The following is a 27,525-nucleotide window of genomic DNA, read 5'->3' on the forward strand; positions in this document are numbered from 1 at the left end:
AGGTAATGACACACCTGACATTATTAATATATACAAACTTTAGTATTAGCATTAGAAGGGACCTTTTATTTCCCGCTGATTTTCTTCTTCAGACCACAACATTATAGTTGAGAATTGTAGTTTGGTCATAAATTAAATATTTTGGTCTTTCCTTTTTGCCAATGGCTAACTGCTTTCGATTGACTTAATTACAAGTTATTTGTGCCACTTGAGCATTCCACTGTTACCCCAGTGTTAATATCTTTTTGGTTTATATTTCAGAAACCTACAGCTTTAGAAATTTACCATTCTGACCGTCTGGTGGATCAATAATTTTAATTCTTGGTTATTTTGCTCCAACACTCAGGTCCCAATAAGCACATATAGTTTCAATTCCCTTAATTATTAATGACTACTGAAACAGTACCACCATACTGTTAGAGCAGCATAAATATGACTACTGTAACAGTGATTGGTTCTGAATTGTACCATTCAGCTTTAGAATACCAGATTCATATCAGTAATTGATAAGAAGTTATTTTCAGGCCTTTGCGAAGCTCTCTGCACTTATTCAACAGAAATATGACGTCTATGCAAATGCTAACACAACATTACCCCTTCAAGGTATGCACAGTGCTGATTTTGCAATTATTTTCTGAAGATATATATTTCACATATGTATTCTGTGCAAGATATTTTGTACTTGAGCCTTATCTATCACATATTATATGCGTTGACAGTGCAACAGTTTTAGACGGTTTCCTACTAAAAAGCACGATAACTTAAATGATTGAAAAAAAAAAACAGCCTGAAAGAGAGAAACAAAAAGTATTGACATCAAAACTGTCACACCTTTCCGCAGCTTGACCTACATGGCTTCGAAGTATTACTTAATTCTACTGCCATGTATTTTTCCATACCAACTGCTATGAATCAAATCAGTCTCTGCTTGACCATGTGGTAATACTTGTGAAATTAACTAAATGTTTTCTTCTTTCATTGATGTTTTCCAGTCGTGTGTATCTCTCTTCTCCGATGGGGGATACAGGTAAATTTGATGGATTGGTTAACGGTGATGGTCGCGAGCTGTTGGCGGACGAGGTGATTTATATCGACCCCAGCATAGGGATGAAACCATCTACTAGGGCACTCAAAAGGGAAGTTCTGATTGCTACGGAACGTGTTGACGCATATGCTGACAAAAGGCCAAAAATGTGTCCGGTGGTACGCATGCTTGATGCTGATGAGCCCATCCATTGTTCGGTACACTTCACTTATACACATTTTACTTTTGTTCTTTTATTTCCCTGTTAATCAACCTGGCACAGTTCAAAACATTTAATTCATACTTTCCTTGTTTCTCTCTTTTTTTTTCCCTTCATGTTTTGCGAACCGCTATCAGTGAATCGAGGTTAGATTTGATGTGCTTCCAGCGGTTCTGTTATGATCTGTTTCCGTATATCAAACTACGCTACCAAATGTAAATGTTGCTTTATTACTGTTGTATTGCTGCCAATGCTAACTGTGGCTATACAAATCCAATAGTTGATAAAGCTCTTTGCTTTTGTGAATTTTTTTTACAACCTGAATAAGACCGAACTCAAAGTTCAAAAGTAAGTTCTTTCTGTTCCTCTAATGCATTCCTTATGTTAATTTCAGGTGTACTGCCACATCATACCCTTCATAGTAGTTTACGAATAAAAATTAAATGCAAATATATATGGCACTACGATATTACATCAAGTAATAATGTAATATAATGGAATAACTCGCATGAGTTCTTATATCTCCAATCCAATGAAATTTTAATTACATGCAATTTGTAAGTAATGTACATCTTAACATGTTACTTTGAATGCATTGTTGGTCGCCTTCTGTGGTATAAGTCATGTATTGACATGTGCTTGCTGCAAAGTCTTACATTCCTTTTAATATACATATCTATGCTCTTACATACCTAGAACTTTAATTACATACCTAGAATTTTAACTACACGCAATTTGTAAGGAAAATCTGCCCAACAATAAAACAGTTGCACATAAATAAAAGTCTAAGTCAAAAGTCCAGTCAGAAAATTAGTCATGCTACAATCAAACATCAGATAATCCTAATCAGCAGACCAACCAGGGGGTTTCTGCGGGCTAAACAACCAAACAGGGGGTGATTGCGGGTTAAGCAGGCCTTCCAACTCGTAATCAATGCTATCATAGTTCACAGCAGTAGGGCTCAGAAATTGAGAGCTGAAAGCAAAGTCTGCCAATCCAATTCCAGCATTTTTCAACCCTTCATTCTTTGGATCCTCGTCCATCATCTTTAGCATTTCCTCAACATCAAACCCCTCATGATCTACCCCCACCTCTATTGGTTCAAGCTGATCGAACGTGGCAGGATTTAGGCCTTCCATCCCTTGCTGATCCTCTTTGGGCAGCTGCTGCTCATTGGGTGAAGAATCAACTCTGAGATAATCTTCCATGCCTTGCTGATCCTCTTTGGGCAGCTGCTGCGAATCAACTCTGAGAGAATCTTGTTTAGACACATCAACTCCACCTTCTCCAATCACATCTTCAGAATGGTTTGCGGTGGTTGTGGTCGATTCACAAGAGGTGGAAGCCCCATTAGGTTGAGGAAAGTTGAGACGGGCTACCGAGCCATACATGGCTCTAGCAGCCACGTCATATGCTTCAGCAGCTTGGACAGCCGTCGGGAATGTACCCAGCCATAGACGGTCTCCTCTATTGGGTTCACGAATCTCGGCCACCCACTTGCCCCAGACCCGTTGCCGGACCCCCCTATATTTGCACTGAGAGTTCTCGGGCCCGCCTTTACCTCTCATGCACCCCTTTTTGGATCCTATAGCGGGAGCCTTGCGAGGTGGTCTGGCACTCTCTGCAGCTTTCCATTTTTGAATTTTTTCCTCGACTGAATTCGGGCCTGTGCGGGCTCGCCGCTGTTTCTTTTTCGGACAACTGAAAAATCAGAAACAAGAACAAAAGGTCAGCAATTGAAGATCAATAAATTTGGTATTACTTGGCAATTATCATCATATATTGGAGCAAACTTGATAAACAATTACATTTGAGATTATTTACTTAGAACCCTTGTGTTCTTATCTGTCTAGATTATAAGCAAACTTCAACAAAATAAAAAGAATATACAAAAGTAAAAGTAAAATCATTCAGAAATCCAAGCAATCCAAATCATTTGACTAACAGAAGATGACACATTCATCAAAACTACAAGAGAACAGGCTGTACCTACTTTCCTATATTAAATTTCCCCGAATTTGTTCCCTTTCCATCACAATCTAGGGTTTATAATTGGTCGGATTTAAACAATTCATTTAGAATCACACCATGATTGGAACAAAGCTAGGTACTTTGCATGCATGAGCAACAGGTAACACCAGTAAAAACCAGGGTTGGAATCCATGGACACAGGCAACAGAGCTAGGTAACACCAGTAAAAACCAGGGTTGGAATCGATGGACACGGGCAACAGAGCTAGGTAACACCAGTAAAAACCAGGGTTGGAATCCATGGACACGGGAAACAAAGCTAGGTAGCACCAGTAAAAACCAGGGTTGGAATCGATGGACACGGGAAACAGAGCTAGGTAGCACCAGTAAAAACCAGGGTTGGAATCGATGGACATGGGCAACAGAGCTAGGTAGCACCAGTAAAAGCCAGGGTTGGAATCGATGGACATGGGCAACAGAGCTAGGCAACACCAGTAAAAACCAGGGTTGGTATCGATGGACATGGGCAACAGAGCTAGGTAATACCAGTAAAAACCAGGGTTGGTATCGATGAACATGGGCAACAGAGCTAGGTAACACCAGTAAAAACCAGGTTTGGAATCGATGGACATGGGCAACAGAGCTAGGTAACAGCAGTAAAAACCAGGGTTGGAATCGATGGACATGGGCAACAGAGCTAGGTAACAGCAGTAAAAACCAGGGTTGGAATCGGTGGACATGGGCAAAGGTGCCTGAAAAGGTAAGTGGTACTATTATTTTAATCAAATCCCAATCTAGGGTTTACAATAAACGACTGAAGACAAACCAACAATTCGTATTGAAATTAGTAAAAAAATGTCACAATTCAATCACAAACATCAAAAACGCCAAAATTCCAAACTTATTCTCCAGATATTGTTCAAAATTCACCTATTTTGTCAAATTCGAAATGCAAGTAAAATTCCCAAACAGTTTTTCTAAAGTAGATTACCGATAAGATTTTTTACCCCTTCCCGCCTCGTGAAAATGTGAAAAAATTCTAGGGTTTTGATAAAAAACTTATTTGCAAATAAAAAATGGTGTGAAGTTACCAGAAAAGGAAAGTTGTATAATTTTATCAATTACCGTCTACATTCAACAATAAACAACCGAAGACGAACCAAAAGTTCATAATGAAATTAAGTAAAAGAAAGTTACAATTCAATCACATACATAAAAAACGCCTAAATTCCGAACTTGTTCACCCGATGTTGTTCAAAATTCATCGATTCTTGTCAAATTTGAAACACAAATAAAATTCCCGAACATTTTTATTAAAATAAACTACCGATAAGATCTTAGAAAAAAAATCCAGTAACCTACCTCTCGATAAGATCCATTTTTCTCCGCACGCACTGCAAAAGCGAAATAGAATGGCAGGTTTCTCCTAGAGTAAGTGAGAAAAATTATATCAGAACGGGAAATAGATCAGCCGTTTATAAAGAAAAGATCTACGCGTCTGATGTTCGAGATACTTCCGACAGATTGCGTATCCTCTGAGATATCTCATATTTTGCGTGACCGACGTGTCAGGTGTCTATTCGGGGATGGGACAGGGGCAAGTATTATTTGATTTTTGAGATTCGTGTGGAACATATTTGAACGTCTAATATTTTCTGAAAAGTCACGCAAAATATGAGATATCTCACACAAACGGTGCGGTAATGCAGAGGATATGGATTGCTTAGCCACAACGTAATCAGATAAGTCCTTAAAAAAAAAAAATTTCATCAAAAAAAAAAAATAGTTCTGACTCATGGATCGGATATTATGCGGCCATCGAGATTTTGAAAGAATTTTATAAATAATTAACTTTTTTATTATTTTTTTATCAACGACTAAATGACCTCATTTCTAACAAAATACTTTCTATTTTTATTTTGCTGATCTTACTACACTAGTACATGGATCACTTTTTTTTTTTTTTTTTCGATTTGTGATAACATTTGTGGTTTATGCAGATTACACGCCATATTTCGAATTTTTTTTATAAATCATAATTACAAAAAATATTACTTTTTTTTTCTACAAGAACCATAAAAATTAAAATATTATTTTGGTCCGCTATTTTTTTTGAACTGAAATGACAATTCGGTCTGTATTGGTTTCACATCTTTTTATACCAGTGGCCACAAAAAATAATTGTTCGGATCAAAAATGTCATTTCGGTGCAGACTAAAAAAAAAATTGGACCAAAATGACATTTTGGTTCATGGGTGTTTTTTTGAAAACCTGTGAAACAATACGGACCGAATTGCAATTTCAATTCCAGAAAAATAAAACCGACGGACCGAAATCACATTGGTTCATAAAATTATTTTTTTCAATTATGGTTTATAAAAAAAATTCCCATATTTCTCCTTGTTATCTTTTCTGAAATGTACAGTATTTAAAAAAAAATTTTAATTTTTTTTTTTTTTTTTTGATGAAAACATTTATAGTATGGTTGGGTCTAAACTGTAGGGTTTTCGGATACCACTTTTGGGGTTTCGCGGTAACCAAAACCCTTTTAGGCTTAAGCTGCGGAAAGAACGTAAAACAAAAATTTTTACGTCTAACTCAAGCCGTGAATTAAAAGGGATATGCCGGAAAGACCAAAGCAGAGTTCCTTCTGAAGTCTTTCATTGCAAGGACCCTTTTAATCCTTTTTACAGATCTACTCCATGATTGATTTCTAAAACTTTAATCTACTTACAAATTAAATAGATTAATATAACATATTTATACCTTGTTTCCAAATCACAGTTGGAATGCAGACCGAGCGAGTAGAGCCTCACCAGGGAAGGAGTCGACTCAGAGTATCACACGTGTGATACCTCTATCGGTTATCCACCAGGACTAACCGGAGAGCGGTTTATTTCTTCTGCCAGAAATACCGTAAACCGCGGAATTATGCAAAAACACTATTCATGGGAATAAGACGAAAACCCGTAAACACGAATTTTCGGTTGCTCAGTTTCATCAATATGCAAAACTAACATACCGCTAAATTCGGTAAAACACTATTCATCAATCCCGTAAATATTCTCCACAACAACCCGCAAGATTATACGTCAACTACGTATAACTTTCTTTTCTCAACCGAAATACTATTTGGGAGAGAAACCGAGAAAGAGAGAAAATACCGATTCGTTTCTGTACGAAAAGATACATGTGAATGTGCATATGTATATATGTGAATATATCTTTCTCTCTCTACCCCTCCACCCCTATTTATAGTGTTTAGATTCGGTTGCAAAAGACCAAAATGCCCTCCAAGTTCGGCCTATTTACAAGATATGCCATTGACACCTCATCCTTTTTATATGTGAAATGACCAAAATACCCCTTCCACACCCTTCCATATTCTTCTCCATGCTTCTACACATGCAAGGTGGCATAGGTGTGAAATGACCATTTTGCCCTTGTGGATAGGATTGATGACATGTCATCTGGATAGGATCAATGACGTGTCATGCGGATAAGCACGAATCTGAAAAGACCCGAATGCCCTCGGCCCGAACACAAATAATATTCGTATAATTATTCTGAACAATTATATATATATTTTTCTTTCGGTTATTTGTTTCGGTATCGATGACGTGTCATCTGGATAGGATCGATGACATGTCATGCGGATAAGGATGAATTTGAAAAGACTCGAATGCCCTCGGCCCGAATACAAATAATATTCGTATAATTATTTTGAATAATTATATATATTTTTCTTGCGGTTGTTGTTTCGGCAATTTATACAATGTGTCCTGCACATTTATAAATTAACCGGTTAACTTTTATACAACGTGTCAAACACGTTTATAAATTAACCAATGTTTTTGCTTGTTATTTTTACATAACATTTATAATTTAATTATAACACGTATAATTAATTATAACCATCTTATCATTGATCATAACCAATTTATAATCAATCAAAATAAGATTCTCCGATTAACTCCTATATGGTGTGACCCAATAGGATCTGTGTTATGTTGGTAAATAGAGTTAAAACTATTTTAACTTCTATAATCATGAGCGGCATCTGGCAACACATCATGACCATCCAATTACACAGATGATGCTGTACTGTACAATATCACGATCCAGTAAACAATTTACTTGTGTCTGTTCTTCTGTCTCATAGCTATCAGATCAGTTTCAAGGTAGATATGTGTCATCCTTGCTAACTGAATCTTTTCTTGATCTTGAGCAGATTATCAAATATGATTACTCTTGTAATCATACCGCGCGCTGATAATCTTACTCTATCAAGGGGCCCAGTGATGCTATAGCTCGTATAGAGATACGAGGGACAAATAGTATTCTTGGTAAACCATCACTACCTCAGCTAAGCCATGTATACCGAAGAGCTACCGTTATAACTGCATTTTACCGACAACGTTTGATAACAATCACACATATACATTTCTTAGTGGGAAAGATGAATACCTCATACTTTAGAACGTGACACTGAATGAAAACATAAATGACACGAACACAATTCTATTTAATGTTTCATTCGGGGTCTGTCAAATACCATGTTTCTAGAACATGTATCTATGTGATTAAAATGACATCTCGTGTCAGGTGGTTTGTAAAACTTAACCATCTTTTAATCCACATACTAACTTTATAGCGGTAATTAGTGTTCCTGCTAATTACCTTGGTTAGTGACCTTTTAAGATTAAGAGTATATATCATCTATATTATGGAGTTTCACAATTTCAGTCATGAACTCGAAATGATCCATAAATTCAATAATACTCAAGGCAACAAAATGATATTAATCATCCAATTCATGAACAAAGCTTTTGTTAGTTTGTAATAATCTAGAAGTCAATAATACGATAAGTTAATCATAAAGCTTTGTTCATGAATTGAATGTTTATTTATATATCATTTTGTTGCCTTGAGTATTATTGCATTTATGGATCATTTCGAGTTCATGACTGAAATTATGAAACTCCATAATATAGATGATATATACTCTTAAAAGGTCACTGACCAAGGTAATTAGCAGGAACACTAATTACCGCTATAAGGTTAGTATGTGGATTAAAAGATGGTTAAGTTTTACAAACCACCTGACACGAGATGTCATTTTAATCACATAGATACATGTTCTAGGAACATGGTATTTGACAGACCCCGAATGAAACATTAAATAGAATTGTGTTCGTGTCATTTATGTTTTCATTCAGTGTCAAAGTTCTACAGTATGAGGTATTTATCGTTCCCACTAAGAAATATATATGAGTAAGTGTTATCTAACGCTGTCCGTAAAAAGCAGCCATAACGGTAGCATTTCCATATATATAACTTAGCTGAGGAAGTGATAGTCTGCCAAGAATACTATTTGTCCCTCGTATCTCTATACGAGCTATAGCATCACTGGGCCCCTTGATAGAGTTAGATTATCTGCATGCGGTATAATTACAAGAGTAATTATATTTGATAATCTACTCAAGATCAAGAAAAGATACAGTTACCAAGGATGACACATATCTACCTTAAAACTGATCTGATAGCTATGAGACAGAAGAACTGACACAAGTAAATTGTTTACTGGATCGTGATATTGTACAGTACAGCATCATCTGTGTAATTGGATGGTCATGATGTGTTGCCAGATGCCACCCATGACTAACAGAAGTTAAAACAGTTTTAACTCTGTTTACCAACATAACACAGATCCTATTGGGTCACACCATATAGGAGCTACTCGGAGAATCTTACTGATTAATTATAAATTGATTATAATTAATATTAAGATGGTTATAATTAATTATACGTGATATAATTAAATTATAAATGTCATTTAGAATGACAAGCAGAAACAACGGTTAATTTATAAACGTACACGTTACGTTGTATAAAAGTTACCGAACAATAACCGAAAAGAAATATAATTGTACATGACAATTATATATATATGATTTGGAATTTTAATTGTTAATTATGGGCTTGAATTATGGATTTAAAAGCCCAAAATAATCAAAGCCTTAATTAAAATTAAAAGCCCAAAGTCAAAGCCCAAAATCAAAGCCCAACACTATTCATGCCTTAATGGGCCAAGGGTATTTTGGTCATTTTCACCCTATGCCGACTTCCCTTGTGTTGACATGTGTCATGTGAGGTGGCAAGGGTATTTTGGTCATTTCACATGATAAAAGGATGAGGTGTCAAGGGCTTTTGGTAAATAGATTTGTTTTGAGGGGTATTTTGGTCTTTTGCCAACCTCCTCAAAAGTCTATAAATAGAGGGGTAGGGGTAGAGAGAAAGACTCACTAATTCACGTGTTAATCTGATTACTTCGTTAATCGATTTTCCCTCTCTTCCCTGATTTTGGTTATTACGAGATTCGGAAAAATATATTTTTAGATTCTGCGGTATTTCATGTTTTGCTTTATTAGTAAAACGGAATAACTTGCATTCTTAAATATATTTAATCTGTCTCTTTTTCGGTGAATAGTGTTTCTGCAGAATTCCGCGGTTTACGGTATTTCTGGCAGAAGAAATAAATCGCTCTCCGGTTAGTCCTGGTGGATAACCAATAGAGGTATCACACGTGTGATACTGCGAGTCGATTCCATCCCTGGTGAGGCTCTACTCGCTCGGTCTGCATTCCAACTGAGATTTGGAATCAAGGTATAAATTGTTATATTAATCTATTTAATTTGTAAATAGATTTAATGCTTTAGGAAATCAATTATGGAGTAGATCTGTAAATAGGATTAAACGAATCTTCTTGATTCATTTAATCCGTAGCTTAAGTTAGATGTAAAATTTTTTATTTTACTCTTTCCGCAGCTTAAGCTAATTAAATGGGTTTGAACCGTTCCTCGAAACCCAACAGCTTTATGATAAATTATCGTATTATTGACTTCTAGATTATTACAAACTAACATAAACCTACATTCAATGTTTCGGCTTTTGTTTAGAAATTTGCAATCGGCCCGCACCCAACCTTCAAAAAGAAAAAAAATATATATTTTGTAAAATATGGATGATTTTGCCTCTAATTCTAATGCTTCTTGGTTCCTGGAATAATCCTTGAGAACAAAGATAAAAATGTAAGGCATAATTAGAGTACAAAATCAAATAATGCACTTTAACTATATTCATTAAACTATATATATATAGAGAGAGAAAGAGTTAGGAATGTTCATTGGGTCCAGTTTAATCGATTTTGAACTGAACCGAATTAGTTTGGATTAAATGGTTCGTTTTTTTCCGTTTAATGGTTCGGTTCAGTTTGTTTCTTAGAACAAAATTATAACTTTGGTTCGGTTTTTTCATTTAATAGTTTGATTCGGTTTACTTTTTTAGAACCAAATTATAACTTCAGTTTGGTTCGGTTCGGTTTGAAAATTTTTCAAAACCGAAATAACATAATGGACTGAACTTTTATATATTATGAATTTGGTCTGGACCGCCCCAGTTTATTTCTTAATACCCCGGTTTATTTCTTAATCAATTGCTTTAAATTCTTTGATTTATTTATTAATATCCTAATTTATTTCTTAATAACCCGATTTATTTCTTATATACTTCGGTTTATTATAAGTCAATTGCTTTAAACAAAAAAATAATATATTTCGGTTTGAACCAAACAAACCGAACAAATCAAAATAAAACTTTGGTTCAGTTGCAATGCTAAATCAGTTAGGTTCGGTCTATTTTTAAAACTGAATTATAACTTTGGTTTGCCTAATTTGGTTCTGTTTCAATCAAACCGAACCGATGAACACCCCTAGAGAGAGTATCATGCTTTGGAAAGTAAAGAGGGTGTTTTATTTCCCGCTTATATTTTAATTTTCAAAGTTAAAACAGTCAGATCTTCGTATTTGCTTGGAGATCAAATTTTATATATATTTTTATTTTTTTTACTATTTTTATAGAATTTTTGAAAATCACAGTTTTTCATTAAATAAAAAAATTCAGAAAATATTGATTTTCAAAAATTCTAAAAAGATAGTAATTTTTTTTCAAAGAAAATGTGCAGTAAAAAATATTTGCTTTCTAATTATAAATCGACACCACACTGCTTTCTAATTTTATAGTTTATAATTTGATTCTGCTTGTCATTCTCGAAGTCTAGTGTTTACTGGAGAATGTCAACAAAAACTTTAAAACCTAATAACACAAAATCAATAAAAATTCCAAGTTATTTAGCAATCATTTGTGAGTAAATTCATTATTAATTGGAATTTTTCAATTGTTAATACATTGTATATATGTTAATTGGCTTATTTTTTGGTCTCAAAACCTTTGCAGAGGCTGTGTAGTCAATCTTATTTAATTTGTTAATAATGTACTTTTATTTTGTTGATCTTACTCACCTTGTAATTGCACAATTTGTCATAGGTTCAAGACTAACATATCCCTATAATCAAATTCCATTCAATTAATACCTTAACCATTACATTTTTTAAGTACATAGTGTTATAAAATAAATATAAACAAGCATAAGATGAATAAACAAAATAGAGAGGAAAAGATGACAATCTCTTTATTCATATATTTCTCATATGTGTGTACAATACAAGATTACAAAGCCTTTATTTATAGGCTACAAATTATAAATGAAACCCATACAAATAATAAATGGAGAAATGAATTCCAATAGTAGTGGGCATCAATATGCATGGAGTAGTGGGGAAATAAATTGAGGATTAATATGGGAGTTACAAAATGAATGACATCTACACATTTAATATATATTCATAACACTCTCCCTTGGATGTCAATTATATAAGAATATGCCTCATTAAAACCTTACGAGGAAAAACCCTATGGGATAAAAACCTAGTGAAGGAAAAATAGTACAATATTCTTCTAAATACGCAACTACAGACTTACTAGGAAAACCCAGTGGGAAAAACCATGGTTAAGGAAAATATAGTGCATATTAACTCCCTCTCATGACAGCATCAATCAAGATCTTTAAGTCGGCGAACTCCAATATTACGAACTAGCTTTTTGAATATTGCAGTAGGGAGTGCCTTAGTGAATAAATCTGCTGGATTTTTCACTTGAACGGATTTGCTAAACATTAATAACATTATTCTTTTGGAGATCATATGTGAAAATTTTTTTTGGTGAAATATGTTTTGTTCTATCTCCTTTAATGTATCATTTCTTTCATTGAGCAATACATATAATATTATATTCATATATGATATTCGGGGTCATTTCTCTAAAAGACAATCTACATGTCTGACAAATGTGTTAAATCACAGATCTTAACCAAACACATACTTGACTTGCTTTTGTGTATTGCTAAATTTTCTCATAGGTAGCGAAATATATGTTTAATTATATGTCAATATCTTCGCGTGAGAGAAGAACTATACCTTGCTAATAAATTTACTATAAATGATATATCATGTATTGAATGCTCATCAAGATAAGTGCTCATATTGCACTAAGATATGGTACTTCAGGACCAAATAGTTCTTCATCATTTTCTCGAGGTCTAAATGATCTTTATTCACATCTAATGATCTTACAACCATCAGATTGCTTAATGAATGTTATTTATCCATATAAAATTATTTCAGCACTCTTGCAATATAATTTTCTTGATGCATAAAAATATCATTTTTAAATGTTCAATTTGCAATCCAATGCAGAACTTTGTTCTTCCAAGATCTTTCATCTCAAATTCTTCATTTAAATAATTTATTCTTTTGGAAGCTCTTCAGGAGTTCCAATGATATTTAGATCGTCAACATAAACTGCAGTTATAATAAAATAATTTCTATATCTTTTCATGAAAATACATGGACAGGTCGTATCATTCTTATATCCATGTTTCAATAAATATTCACTTAAACGATTATAGCATATGCGTCCATATTGCTTTAATCGATATACAAATTTATTCAATTTAACTGAATAATGTTCTCGAGAACCTAAATTACATGCTTCAGGCATCTTAAATCTTTCAAAGATTTTCATATAAATATCATTATTAAGCGAGCCATTTAAATAGGCTGTAACAATATCCATTAGGTGCAAATTAAGTCCTTCATGGACTGCCAGACTAATTATATATCAAAAAGTTGTTGCATCCACCACATATAAGTATATCTCAAAATTTCACCTTTCTCATTTTATTTTCTCATAAATATTCATTTATATCCTACTAGTTTTATACCTTGAGGTATAAGGACTACAGGTCCAAAAACTTCTCATTTTTCAAGAGAGTTTATCTCTACCTCAATTGCACCTTTCTATTTTGGCCAATCATTCTTTTGTCGACATTCTTTAATAGACTTCTAGTCATGATCCTCAATATTTATTATGTTTAGCGCTATATTATATACAAAAATATTATTGATATCAATTTCATCTCGGTTCCATCTTATTTCATTCATGATATAATTTATCGAGACCTCTCTTTATTTTCATGAATTTCAGATACCTGAGTTTCTGCTGGAACTCCAATATTACTTATAATTTTATTCTCTTCTGGAGTTTTATCTGAAATTATCATATCCTCGACTTGACCATTTTCATTCTTTGCTCCTTTTCTTTTTCGAGGATTTTTATATTTTTAATCTTTGGAACCGATTGCTTTTCCACGCTTGATGCGTGTTATAATTAGTCTGTCCTGTTAGTGTTGGTGTCCTAGACCCAGATCATATCTATGATATGTTTAGTTTATTAGTGAATGATTTTATCGTTTTGTACCTTGAGTATTCATATTAGTGGATCATTTGAGTTGATGACTTAAATTGTAGAACTTCACAATGAATAAATTTGTTTACTCTTAAATGTTCCTTATCTTGGCAATCAGCAAAGGTACACTGGTTGACCATATAAGATAAGTGTGGTGATTAGATGATGGCCATGTTCTATAGGTTATACGATAAGGAGTTATCGATCTAATCACACATGTGCATACATGGAGATGTATGGCACTAGACAGACCCAAGAATGAAATATCATATGGATTGTGTTCTGTGTCATTGATATTTCATTGTGTCTAGAATTCTTTGGTTGAGATATTTATTTTTCTTACATAAGGGATGTATATTGTTGGTACTGTTCAACGGTCTCTTTAACCAGGAGTTATAAAGGCAGTTACTGCAGTGCATATAACTTATGCGGAAGAACGATACGTATCAAGAAACCATTGTCCCTTATATGTTAATATAAGTGATGATATCTCTGGGCCCCTTGATAAAGTTTATATTATGTGCATGCAATATGATTATATGATAATCATATCATAATTAAACTTCAGGAAATCAAGAAAGAATAATTGGTAAGGATGACACATTCATACCTTACGATTATTTGGATATCATGTGGCAAGGAATTGACACAACAACATTTTTAATGTTACAGGGATCGTGATTTTGCATTGTGCTTTTTCATCCACGTCATTTGGGTAATCAATATACCATGGCTAGTTGTATCATTGATTTATGGAATTAAAATGTTTAATTCTATTGCCATAATGATGGGATCCCATAGGGTCACACCATATGAAAGATTAAAAGAAAATATATTAATAAAGCATATGTGATATGTATATAATATGTGCTATGTTAATTATAAGAAGTTATAATTAATTTGTACAAATTATATGTTATTAATATATGAACAATTTTATGACATGGAGATGTTATAAAATAATCCTAGTAATATTTAAAGTATGTGTGACATATTTTAAATAGCTTTTGACACATGAGAGATGCATATAAATTAACATGGAATATTAATTTATATGTTGGCCTCTTTTAATGTATGGGATTGTGGACTTAATTAAATATTAATATGATTAATATGTTTAAGCCCAAAGCCCAAATATATGCTGGGGAGAATTGATTAGTAATGGCATGATTTAAGGAATATTTAAATATGTCATTAAATCTAATCAATCTCATTAAAGAGCAAAGAAATTTCTGGACAGATTTTTTAGGTAACTTTGAACTGGAATTTGAAAGGGCAAATACTAATCATTCTGGACGCATGACCTATGTAATATGAAGCCCTTGGAGTCTAGAATCTAATGGTGAAGATTTCAAGTCGTTTGAAGTTACTTAGAAAAAGATATAATGATTTTAGTACCGAAAGGTCAGAAATTCTGTGAAAAATATCTTGGCCGAAATTTGCTCTTTTCTCCTCTCTTCCAATTTTTTCTCATGTGTTGAGATCTAGAAATCCTCTAATAAGTTTTCAGAAATTAAGAAGAGGGTTAAACTAGGATTAAGGTTCTACTTGTTAATCTCTTACTAGCCTTAGAGATACAAGTATTTCTTTAATATCTCGGTGGATACCTAAGGAGGCTCGTCATTTGAGGGGCTAAAGCACAACCACCATTGAAGGAGGAAGGGAATAAGAAGTTGCTAAGCAAGACAACTCTTCTTGATTTGATTTGGAGATCAAATCCAAGGTATTATATTATTCCATTCTTGATTAGGCTAATTAAGATTGTTTCTTGCACTTACAATAACTAGATCGTTTGTTTTGAGTTGAATAAATTTTTTGTTTTATTCCTTGTTATCTAAGCATCAAAACTTTCATGTCCAACAGGGACACCGACTTTAATTGGAGCATTAGCAGCTGGTACATGTGATTTGGTCACGTTTTTTGAGTTTGTGAATGTGTCTGGCAATTGATTCACTAACCTTTGCAAATGAATTATCTTTTGAACATTTAGTTCACATTCTTTAGTACGAGGATCAAAATAAGACAATGATAATTCATACTAATATATTTTTTTTCCAGCTGATAGTTTTTTCCCCCCTAAGGTTGGAAATTTTTATTCATCAAAATCACAACCGGCAAAATTAGCCATGAATAAATCTCCCATCAATGGTTCTAGATACTCTATTATATATGGAGATTCAAAATCAATATAAATTCCCAATTTTTTTTTTATATCACATTTTAGTGCATTGTGGTGGAGCAATTAGAACATATATCGCATATTCAAAAATTCTTATATGGAAAATATTAGGTATGTGACCAAAAATCAATTATAAGGGGAAACTTTATAATAGCTAGTTGGCATGATGCGAATTAGTTTTATTGCATGTAAAATATTATATCTTCTTTTTATATATGAACATCTACAGGATGTTCAATATTAATTCCGAATTTTCTAGATGTATTTTCATAATTGGATAATCATAAAATTATGCTCTTTAATCAAATCAATTGAGCAAGTAATCTCGCAAACGCCAGGTTGTGATTTGATAATAAACATACATGTGACCATCTTATTGATGCATCAATTAAAATCATAAAATATTCAAATGGTTCACATGTTGGATATATTGTTCCACAAATATCATATTGTATACGTTCGAGAAATAAAACCAACACATAAAAAATTCATCAGATTAAAGAATCTTCTGGTTCTTTGATGAATGTTTACATTAATTCTCTATTATTTTTCGCATCACTATTGATCCGGAATGGCCCAACCGGTCATGCCAAACTATAAACATATTCTTGTATGTAAACTTCTGGTTTACAATAACATGTGTTTCAATTGCATTAATAAATGTGTAGTACAAGTCGGAGAAAAAACATATGCAATTTATTTTCAATATGCATTGTTTTTCATATATTCAATATTTTTTCATTAGTTGTCTTAGTATGATATTCATTTCAGCGGATATTCTTAAAACTTAACAAATTTATTTGAGACTTACAAGAATATAATACATCATCATCAATATAAATTTGTATTCCTCCATGTAACAACAAAATAACTCTTCTGGAGCTTTCAATCAATTTTTTTTTATAAAAATAAATAAACACCATTTCAACAATAATCAATAATAAAAAGAATAAATAAGTACTATTAAAAAAAATTAAACATAAATAAGCAAATTTTATCTTACATTTACATTTTTTATGCACTACAATCAATATAAATAATAAATAAGTATTAATTCATTTTTCAAAATAAAGAATGAACAACTATTCATTTTTTATCTTACAATTTTCCGTAACAACATAAAAGATAAAAATTAAAATTTCACCTTATAATGTAATACCTCTAATGAAATAGATAAGCTTCTTTAAGGCATTGTATTAATAGAAACGAACAAGCTTCTTTTAGGGCAATGTATTAATAGAAAATTAAATGATTTATGAAAGTAAATCATCTCTTTTCAAATAATTTTGTATAAGTTTGATATACTTCAAATAGTGAGGGCTCAATTTTTCATAAATGTCACCTATTTTATATATCTCTTTTTCATCATTCAAATAATGTCAAATCATTTGACTAAATTGAGTTTTTCCATAATAGTTCAATATAATGTTTTGACGTACTACAGGTACATTGGCGTACGACAGGTACATGACTAATAATAGCATGAATTTTCTTATTTGTCATTCTCTTCACTTTCTAATTATTTCTCCACTTCTAGTGGTAATTCTTGTTTATTTATTTTTCCACTTCTAGTGGAATGATGCATTTTTTCTTCATTATCACGTCTATATCTAATAGTTTGTCCATCATATTATTTTCCACTTCATGTGTAATTATTATTTTGTTCAACCAGAACAAGACATGTGGCTTCAATAATTTATTATAATTGAACTTCAGGTCAATTGATAAAATTGATGAAATAGCTTCAGGCCAATTTCATTAATATAATTTATATTCATATGGCTTTGGGTCATTTCATTAACATAATATAATGTAAAAGATAATGTATAAACTCGAAATATTTCTTGAATCTTCTTCGGGAAGAGTACATCAAAAAATTCCACGTCATATAAATCTTATTGAAATCTTCTTCAAGAAGATATATTGAAATATTATCATATTAATTTTTGTGAGCCACATAAATCTTCTTCAGGAAGATTAAATTATTAAAAAAAAATATGAACATCACATTAATTTTTGCACATTATTTAAATTTTCTTCATTATCTTTCCACTTCAGGTGGAAATATGTGTTTTTGTAATAATCATCATGATAATAAACTCATTCTTGTACGTCCACGTCCACAAATTTTTTTTTTCAAATTTATTATTATATATTGCTATATTTACTTCAAGAAATGAAGCAGAACAAATTGAATTATTTTGTCCAACAACTCATTATAATCTCTTCAACTATAAAGAGATAATAAATCAACTTAGAATATCTTTTAACTTCTTCAAGAAGATTAAATTATTGAAAAAAATATATATATAAACATCATGATAAATTTGCGCATCATATAATTTTTCTTTATATCTTTTTCAGGAAGATCTTCTTAATATCTTTTGAAATCTTCTTCAAGTTGATAAAATGGCTACAATGGCTTCGGGCCAATTGCTCGGTGCATTTTATAAAATTGAGAATTTTCGTAATATCTCTTGAAATCCTCTTCAAGAAGATTTAATTATTGAAGAAAAAAATATGAACCACTATACAATATTTATACTCATATAAGTCTTCTTCAAGAAGATTTTTCTTTTAAATCTTCTTCGGGAAGATTAAATTAAAAAATGCACTTCATATAAAATTCTATGAATCATATTAAACATCTCAAAATAAATATAAATAAATTGATAACTTATTTCATTTAGCAATTACTAGGAAGTATTATTTATATAAATGAAATTGAAATAAAAGTTATTAAAATTACTTCGAATCTTCAACTAGTAGAGCTCTCGTGCTGATAACGTGTTATAAAATAAATATAAACAAGCATAAGATGAATAAACAAAATAGAGAAGAAAAGATGACAATCTCTTTATTCATATATTTCTCATATGTGTGTACAATACAAGATTACAAAGCCTCTATTTATAGGCTACAAATTGTAAATGAAAGTCATACAAATAATAAATGGAGAAATGAATTCCAATAGTAGCGGGCATCAATATGCATGGAGTAGTGGGGAAATAAATTGAGGATTAATATGGGAGTTTCAAAATGAATGACATCCACACATTTAATATATATTCATAACACATAGCTCATTTTTTAAGTAACATTATCTTAACCTCTATTTCTACTAGGGTTGGGCTGTGTCCGGACTCCGGACCGTCCAGATGGTTAATAATTTAGTCCCACCACCGAAAGAGATATAGAAAAGAAATAGTTATAAAAAAGATTCGGATACTCCGAATATCCTCTCCGTTTAGGAGTTCAATAAATTATCCGTATCTAAATTCGGATACTATTTCCTTCATTTGATTTTTATATTTAAATCAAATAGATTCTGTTCGAATACTATTTCTGATTTTTATATTTAAAGCAAATAGATTTTGTTTGACTAGTTTAATGATGTTTTGTGCTTCAATATCATATTCTTTTCCTTCTAAAATGCTAATATGCAATTACAAGCCAAATTAGGTTCAGCATTCTAGCATACTGTAGATAACAAACCCTAGCACTGTTTATCAATATTATAAACAAAAACAAAAACAAAAACCAGGAGACCCTAGTCGTCGGATTATTATTTTTGAACAACTTATTGAACCCTCTAGAACAATGAAGCATTAGACCCAAACAAAAACTATAATAGTTTTAGAACTAACAGAAAATGATTGATGCCTACTTATATCATCGTGCATGATGGAAATTAAAATCATTTTAACGCTATTTTCAAGTATGTCATCCTTTTCATTCCTTTTTTAATGAAATTTACTTTCATATAATTATTTAATAATGTAATTTAAAAAAAACTTGCCGGTTGCCAATCATCAACTAACTTTAAAAATATATATATATATATATTACATCATACTAGCTAAAAGTGTGAATCTCAACTTGAAAAACATGAATAGATTGCCGAATCAAATGATAAAGAACATACAAAAAAGATCTTGAAGAACATGCAAGAAGCTTGGCACAAGTTTTATATGACCCTCATCATCAAATATGTGTTCCTAATATCATGTAAAAAATATAAATATAACAGTATCAACTTGTCAATTATATATATATAATTTTGTACATTTTTTCATTTTATTATTATATATTACAAATAATATCTCCACGTAGAAACACAAATATATGTTGTTATGATATTAAGAATTGAGATATTCGAGGAAACTAACTCATATATATCTAACAAACCCTAGCAGTCACTAGTACAAAAAACCCCTTCACCGACGGTTGAAATACCCCTACACCGACTGTTATAGCGGCGTCAGTAAAGCCGGCGCCAGTGAATGTTACCTTTATCAACACCGACTGTTTTTAAAGCGTCAGTGTTGAGTATCAACACTGACGCTTTAAAAATCGTCAGTGTTGGTGTTCAACACTGACGCTTTAAAAACCGTCAGTGTTGATAACCAACACTGACTGTTTTTTTTTAAAACCGTCAATGTTTATAACAAACACTGACTGTTTTTCAAGCGTCAGTGTTGAATGACAATACTGACTGTTATTTAATAAAAGAGTCAGTGTAGGGATAGCAACACTGATGCTTCGGTTAAAACAGTCGGTGAAGGGGTTTTTTGTACTAGTGAGTGAAACTCAAGCTCCAATTGACACAAGTGAAGTAATAAATCAACAAGAAAATCACCATTAAATTAGGATTTTGGACAAATCATATCGGATTTGAGAAAAACTTATTTGAACTAAGAAAAAAAATCAATCAAACCTACAGGTTGATCCATCTCGTGGCAGGTTCGTAAGTTCATAGATTCTCTTAGTACTAAGTTAGAGCTCTCGAAAATATCTTGAAAGGGATACAGAACGGGAAAATCTTTTCGAGTAGATCAGCCTTTATTTATAAAGAAAAGATACGCTACGTGTCTGATATATTCCAGATACTTCCGGCACGTCCTATTTATTTGTTTGCTTCGAGTTACCTCATTTTTTTTTGTTAATATCTGAACTGTAAGATTTAAATCGGCACTAATATTAAAGGCTCGGGGTGTTATATGTATGGACCGGATTGGCCTGTATTATCATCACACTGCGGAAAATGTAACACGAACGGTGCGGTAATGCAGAGGATATTGATTAAGTGCAAATTACTTCGCCGCAATAAAATCAGATAAGTTTATTCTCTCAAAATAACAACAACAACAACAACAACAACAATAATAATAATAATAATAAGTTTAAGTTTATAGCTCACGCGTGGATCGGATATTACGTGGCCATCTGGAGGTCAAGATTGTAAAAAAAAATTATAAATAATTAACTTTTTATTATTTATTATCAATCACTAAATGACCTCATTTCTAACAAAAAACTTTCTATTTTTATTTTGCTATTCTTACTACACTAGTACATGGATCACTATTTTTTTTTCAGATTAGTGATAACATTTGTGGTTTATACAGATGACACGCCATATTTCGATTTTTTTTTAATAAACCATAATTAAAAAAAAAGATTACTTTTTTTTCTGCAAGAACCATAAAAATTGAAATATTATTTCGGTCCGCTATTATTTTTTGGACCGAAATGGCAATTCGGTATATATTGGTTTCATATCTTTTTATACCAGCGGCCACAAAAAATCCATAAATGTCTCTGGACTGAAATGGCATTTAAGTTCCGTATTAATTTTTCTTTCTCATCTGAGACAATCTTATAAGTAATCTCTCAAAAAAAATTGTTCGGACCAAAATGTCATTTCGGTCCGGACTAAATTTTTTTTTTACCAAATGACATTTTGGACCATGGGTGTTTTTCTGAAAACCTGTAAAACCAATACGGACTGAATTGCAATTTCAGTCCTAGAAAAAAGAAACTAACGGACTGAAATGACATTTCAATTTTTATGGTTTTTGTCAAAAAATAAATAAAAACCATATTGGTTCGTAATTTTTTTTTAATTATTGTTTATAAATTTTTTTTCATATTTCTCCTTTTATTTTTTTAATGAAAACATTTATAGTATGCTTGGATCTAAAGCTTAAACCTACATTCAATGTTTCGGCTTTTGTTTAGATATTTGCAACCGGCCTGCGCGCGCCCAACCTTCAGAGAGAAAAAATATATATATTTTGTAAAATCTGGACGATTATGCCTCTAATTCTAATGCTTCTTGGTTTCTGGAATAACTCTTGAGAACAAAGATAAAAATGTAAGATATAATTAGAGTACAAAATTAATAATGTATTTTAACTATACTCATTAAACTATATATATAGAGAGAGACAGAGAGTATCATGCTTTGGAAAGTAAAGATGGTGTTTTATTTCCAGCTTATATTTTAATTTTCAAAGTTAAAACAGTCAGATTTTCGTATTTGCTTGGAGACCAAATTTTACTTTTAAAAAAAAATTTTACTATTTTTATAGAATTTTTGAAAATTGCAGTTTTTCATTAAATAACAATAATAAAAAATCCATAAAAATACTGATTTTTAAAAATTCTAAAAAGATATTATTTTTTTAAAAAATATTTTCTTTCTACTTATAAATCGTCACCACAATGCTTTCTAATTTTATAGTTTATAATTTGATTCTGCTTGTCATTCTCGAAGTCTAGTGTTTACTGGAGAATATCAACAAAAACTTTAAAACCTAATCACACAAAATCAATAAAAATTCCAAGTTATTTAGCAATCATTTGTGAGTAAATTCATTATTAATTGGAATTTTTCAATTGTTAATACATTGTATATATGTTAATTGGCTTTTTTTTTTGTCTCAAAACCTTTACAGAGGCTGTGTAGTCATTCTTATTTAATTTGTTAATAATGTACTTTTATTTTGTTGATCTTACTACATCTTTTAATTGCACAATTTGTCATAGCTTCAAGGCTAACATATACCCCTATAATCAAATTCCATTCAATTAATACCTTAACAATTACATTTTTTAAGTAACATTACCTTAACCTCTATTTCTACTAGGCTTGGGCTGTGTCCGGACTCCGGACCGACCGGATGGTTAATAATTTAGTCCCACCACCAAAAGAGATATAGAAAAGAAATAGTTATATAAGATACGGAGCGCTATCAATTAATTGGAATGAATCTTGGTGAGATGAGATCGAATGCGAGTATAAAAAATGATTAGGATATCCGGATATCCGCTCCGTTTAAGAGTTGAATAAATTATCTGTATCTGAATTCGGATACTATTTCCTTCATTTAATTTTTATATTTAAACCAAATAGATTTTGTTGGGCTAGTTTAATGATGTTTTGTGCTTTGAGAAACACAGTTGGCTAGAAAAAAGTCATAGAATTGTTGTACTCAAAGGTCGAGAGTTCGATTCCCCTCACGACTTCGTAGCTTTTGCGAAGGTTTTAAAAAAAAAATGATGTTTTGTGCTTCGATATCATATTATTTTCCTTCTAAAATGCTAATATGCAATTACAAGCCAAATTAGGTTCAGCATTCTAGCATACTGGTAGATAACAAACCCTAGCACTATTTATCAATATCAGAAACAAAAAAAACAAAAAAAAAAACCAGGAGACCCTAGTCGTCGGATTATTGTTTTGAACAATTTATTGAACCCTCTAGAACAATGAAGCATTAGACCCAAATAAAAATTATACTAGTTTCAGAACTAACAGAAAATGATTGATGCGTACTTATATCATCGTGCATGATGGAAATTAAAATCATTTTAACGCTATTTTCAAGTATGTCATCTTTTCATTCTTTTTTATTTTTACTGAAATTTACTTTCATATAATAATTTAATAATGTAATTTAATAAAAACTTGCCGGTTGCCAATCATCAACTAACTTTTAAAAAATATATATATTACATCATACTAGCTAAAAGTGTGAATCTCAACTTGAAAAACATGAATAAATTGCCAAATCAAATGATAAAGAACATAAAAAAAAGATCTTGAAGAACATGCAAGAAGCTTGCACAAGTTTTATATGACCCTCATCATCAAATATGTGTTCCTAATATCATGTAAAAAATATAAGTATAACAGTATCAACTTGTCAATTATATATATATAATTTTGTACATTTTTTCATTTTATTATTATATATTACTAATAATATCTCCACGTAGAAACACAAATATATGTTGTTATGATATTAAAAATTGAGATATTCGAGAAAACTAACTCATATATATCTAACAAACCCTAGCACTGTTAAGCCAACAAATCATTACTGGCACTGAGATATTCAAGACATTTAATTTGGGTTTTACAGTTAACCAAGAACAAGCATCATAAATAATAAACCATTTTTACTGACACTAAAACTCAAGCTTCAATTGACACAAGTGAACTAATAAATTAACAAGAAAATTTTCTAGGGTTTTGGAAGAAAAAATTGAGGAAATTCATTATTTGTACCTTTTGTCTTCTATCTTGATAAAAATCTTCTTAATTAACAGGATTGGCTTGCTTGATCTATTTTATGTGGTGAAATCCCTTCTCTTCCTCTCTTTTTTCCTTTTTCTATCTTGGCCGAACTTAGTAGACCATTAATGACATGGGGTACTAATGTGAATTGTCTTGATTTTCATGCCTTAAATCTAATTTATTGTAGTGGTATAGTTTTGAAAAAGTTCTGCTACATGATAATTAAGCCTCAACTCTACAAAATTTATAATTTTTTTTTTATTTCAGTTGTGTTCTTGATTGCAATCGAATTTAGAAATATTAGGAGTTTAGATTTGGAATTGGGATAGAATTGCATCACAATAGTTATTGACCGCTGGTACAAGTTTGGTATCAACCATTTTTTGTCGTATTGTACGATGTACCAGTGTGTACCAGTATTAGTTTTTGTCTTCACTCATTCAGAATAGGTTAATGATTAAACATTAAGAATACTGGTATACACTCGGTGTTGCATGTGGTATGCTCGATCTTTGCTATGAATATTAGATTTTATCATGCATCTTTTAATAATTGTTTATAAAAAGCAATAACATGTTTCATTGGTTGTGTAAAGATATTGCTACATGAGGAGTGATTGTTCAAGAAGTTCATAACTTTGTTTGTATACAGTTTTTGTTCCATATATAAATTAATACTTGCATGATATGTGCAATATTTTTTCCTGTTGTGTACATTGATTGATACTTGCATCTATATTGTTTTTGTTTCATTTTTGTATAACTTTTGCATATATATTGTTTCATGATATGTTGTTTTGCAATTATAACTTATATTGCATCAATAATACGTGCAACTTATCTTGATTATTATTGCTGAAGCAACGCGAGGCTTTTTGCTAGTTTATAGTATGCTTGGATCTAAAGCTTAAACATACATTCAATATTTCAGCTTTTGTTTAAACATTTGCAACCAGTCGGCACCCAACTTTCAGAGAGAAAAAATAAATATTTTGTAAAACCTGCTATATTTACGATTCTTCTATCATGAAAGTCAAGAATTTCACAGAAATATATACTTCAGGCTCACTGTAACTGAGTCCCCTCCAATGACCAAGTTTTCAAAACCTGCTATATTGAAAGCATTTGGAATAACACAACTCCATATCATATAACCTAGCATACTTCACTGTTCTTGCTGCAATCTTATTGGTCCAAATTCAAAAGCAATAGAAAAAGAAATACAAATATTGATGACAAAAACATTATACAAATATTGATAAAAAGAAAAAAATCCTTCACTGTTGTATATCAATTTCAGCTCTTGCTGATCTTAATAAATCAACATTGCAATTAAAAGCAAATAAATAAAATCATACATCTAATTGTACCTTGCTAATGTAAATTGAAGTTTTATGCAGTTAACTGGTTGAAATTAGCTCTGGAAGCACCTTCACTGTTGTATATCAATTTCAGCTCTGGAAGCACCTTCCTCATACATCTAATTGTACCTTGCTAATGTAATTTCAACCAATCAAACGGCTTTCATTCAAGGTCGGCAAATCACCGAAAACTTTAATGCAACAAGAGAAATGCTTCATCACATCTCCACTTCAGGTAAACCGGCTTGCTTCATCAAAATTGATTTTGCCAAAGCATTTGACTCGGTTAATTGGTCTTATTTGCAAGAGGTAATGAGGGCGCGGGGTTTCCCCGATAGATGGATAAGATGGATAAATCACTTGTTAAGCACTTCCTCATCTCGCATTGTTATCAATGGGGAGGTTTCTCAATTCTTTTCTCACAAAAAAGGCTTACGTCAAGGGGATCCGCTATCTCCAATGTTATTTGATATTGCAGTAGATGTTCTTCAGAAGATGATAGAGGTGCTTAATAATTCCATACAAGGCCGTATTTCCCCAAAATTGTGTAAGTCAGCTATCATTCACCAATATGCCGATGATACGGTGTTCATTACCAGTTCAGACAACACCACAATAATTTCACTAAAGATCATATTGAGATTATTCACAGCTGTTTCTGGGCTAGACATCAATTTCAGTAAAAGCTCATGGATCCCAATAAACATGCCGCAGGATCAGATTCTAATCACTACTGCAATACTGGGATGTTCTCAGACTCAGTTCCCAATCAATTATTTGGGGTTGCCACTTACAATTAAAAGGCCGGGTAAGGAGATGTACATGCCATTGATTGAAAAGTTGGAATCTAAATTCGAAGGATGGAAAGGTCGTTTAATTTCAAGGGGAGGTAGGCTTCAATTGATCAATTCGGTAATGAGTTCTATTCCGATCTATTTCATGTCTTCTTTCTTACTCCCTAAGTGGGTAATTAATAGATTAGATAGAATTAGACGCTCCTTTTTATGGGGTCAAACCGAGACAAGGAAAGGGATTCCACTGGTTAGGTGGTCAACAGTATGTCTTCCAAAAATAAATGGAGGAATGGGGTTATCTAACTTAGAGATTCGAAACCAAGCATTGTTATTGCGATGGTGGTGGAGACTATATCGATGCCCAGATACATTATGGGCCCAAGTGGCAATAACCCTCCGATCAACAACTAGAAATCAAATGCATCATATCTGGATGCGCAGTGGTTCTTTTTTTTGGATGCAACTCCTCAAAATTAGGCCTCTGTTTGATTGGAGCATGCAATGGCAAATTGGTACAGGTGAACAAATTTCCTACTGGTTTGATTCGTGGTCCAATACGATCAGGGCTTCAATGGAAGCACCGGTACCGGCAAATAGGAAATGGTCCTTGCACATGGCCGTGCAAAATAGCTTACAAGACAATGCTATCCTGAATTCTGAAAATCAAGACCTACTAATTTGGCGATGGAATAAGAACAAAGAATACACAGCTAAATCATTCTATGATATCATGGTGTCGAGTGGAAAAACAGATTGCCGGTTTCAGTTCACTTGGCATCTTGCAATTCCACCTACAGTTCGGGTATTTGCCTATTTATGCCTGAGAGATAAATTGCTAACTCATCACAGAATGGTTAGAAGAGGATTTCATTGTGATCTACAGTGTGTAACGTGTCCAACAGGTCTTAT

General features: G+C 32.1%; 1 protein-coding gene across 3 annotated transcripts in view; it reads right to left on the reverse strand.

Moving 5' to 3' along the window:
- LOC144573497 (dehydration-responsive element-binding protein 2B-like) overlaps positions 1-4,644 on the reverse strand; it is a 28,130-nt gene extending 23,486 nt beyond the window's left edge. The window contains exons 1-2 of one of the 3 annotated variants that reach the window (XM_078323278.1): positions 3,356-3,954; positions 2,068-2,945 (exon numbers count right to left, since the gene is read on the reverse strand). In XM_078323278.1, coding sequence (XP_078179404.1) covers positions 2,087-2,945; positions 3,356-3,954 — 1,458 coding nt within the window. In that variant the 3' untranslated portion in view covers positions 2,068-2,086. Of the gene's footprint in view, positions 1-2,010; positions 2,946-3,355; positions 3,955-4,576 lie in introns of those variants that run through there. The other 2 variants (XM_078323279.1, XM_078323277.1) reach the window with 2 other exon arrangements.
- Between the last annotated feature and the right edge of the window lie 22,881 nt (positions 4,645-27,525).

Source organism: Carex rostrata, chromosome 21 (assembly GCF_964058835.1).
Source record: "Carex rostrata chromosome 21, lpCarRost1.2, whole genome shotgun sequence".
In the NCBI taxonomy this organism is placed as follows: Eukaryota; Viridiplantae; Streptophyta; class Magnoliopsida; order Poales; family Cyperaceae; genus Carex; species Carex rostrata.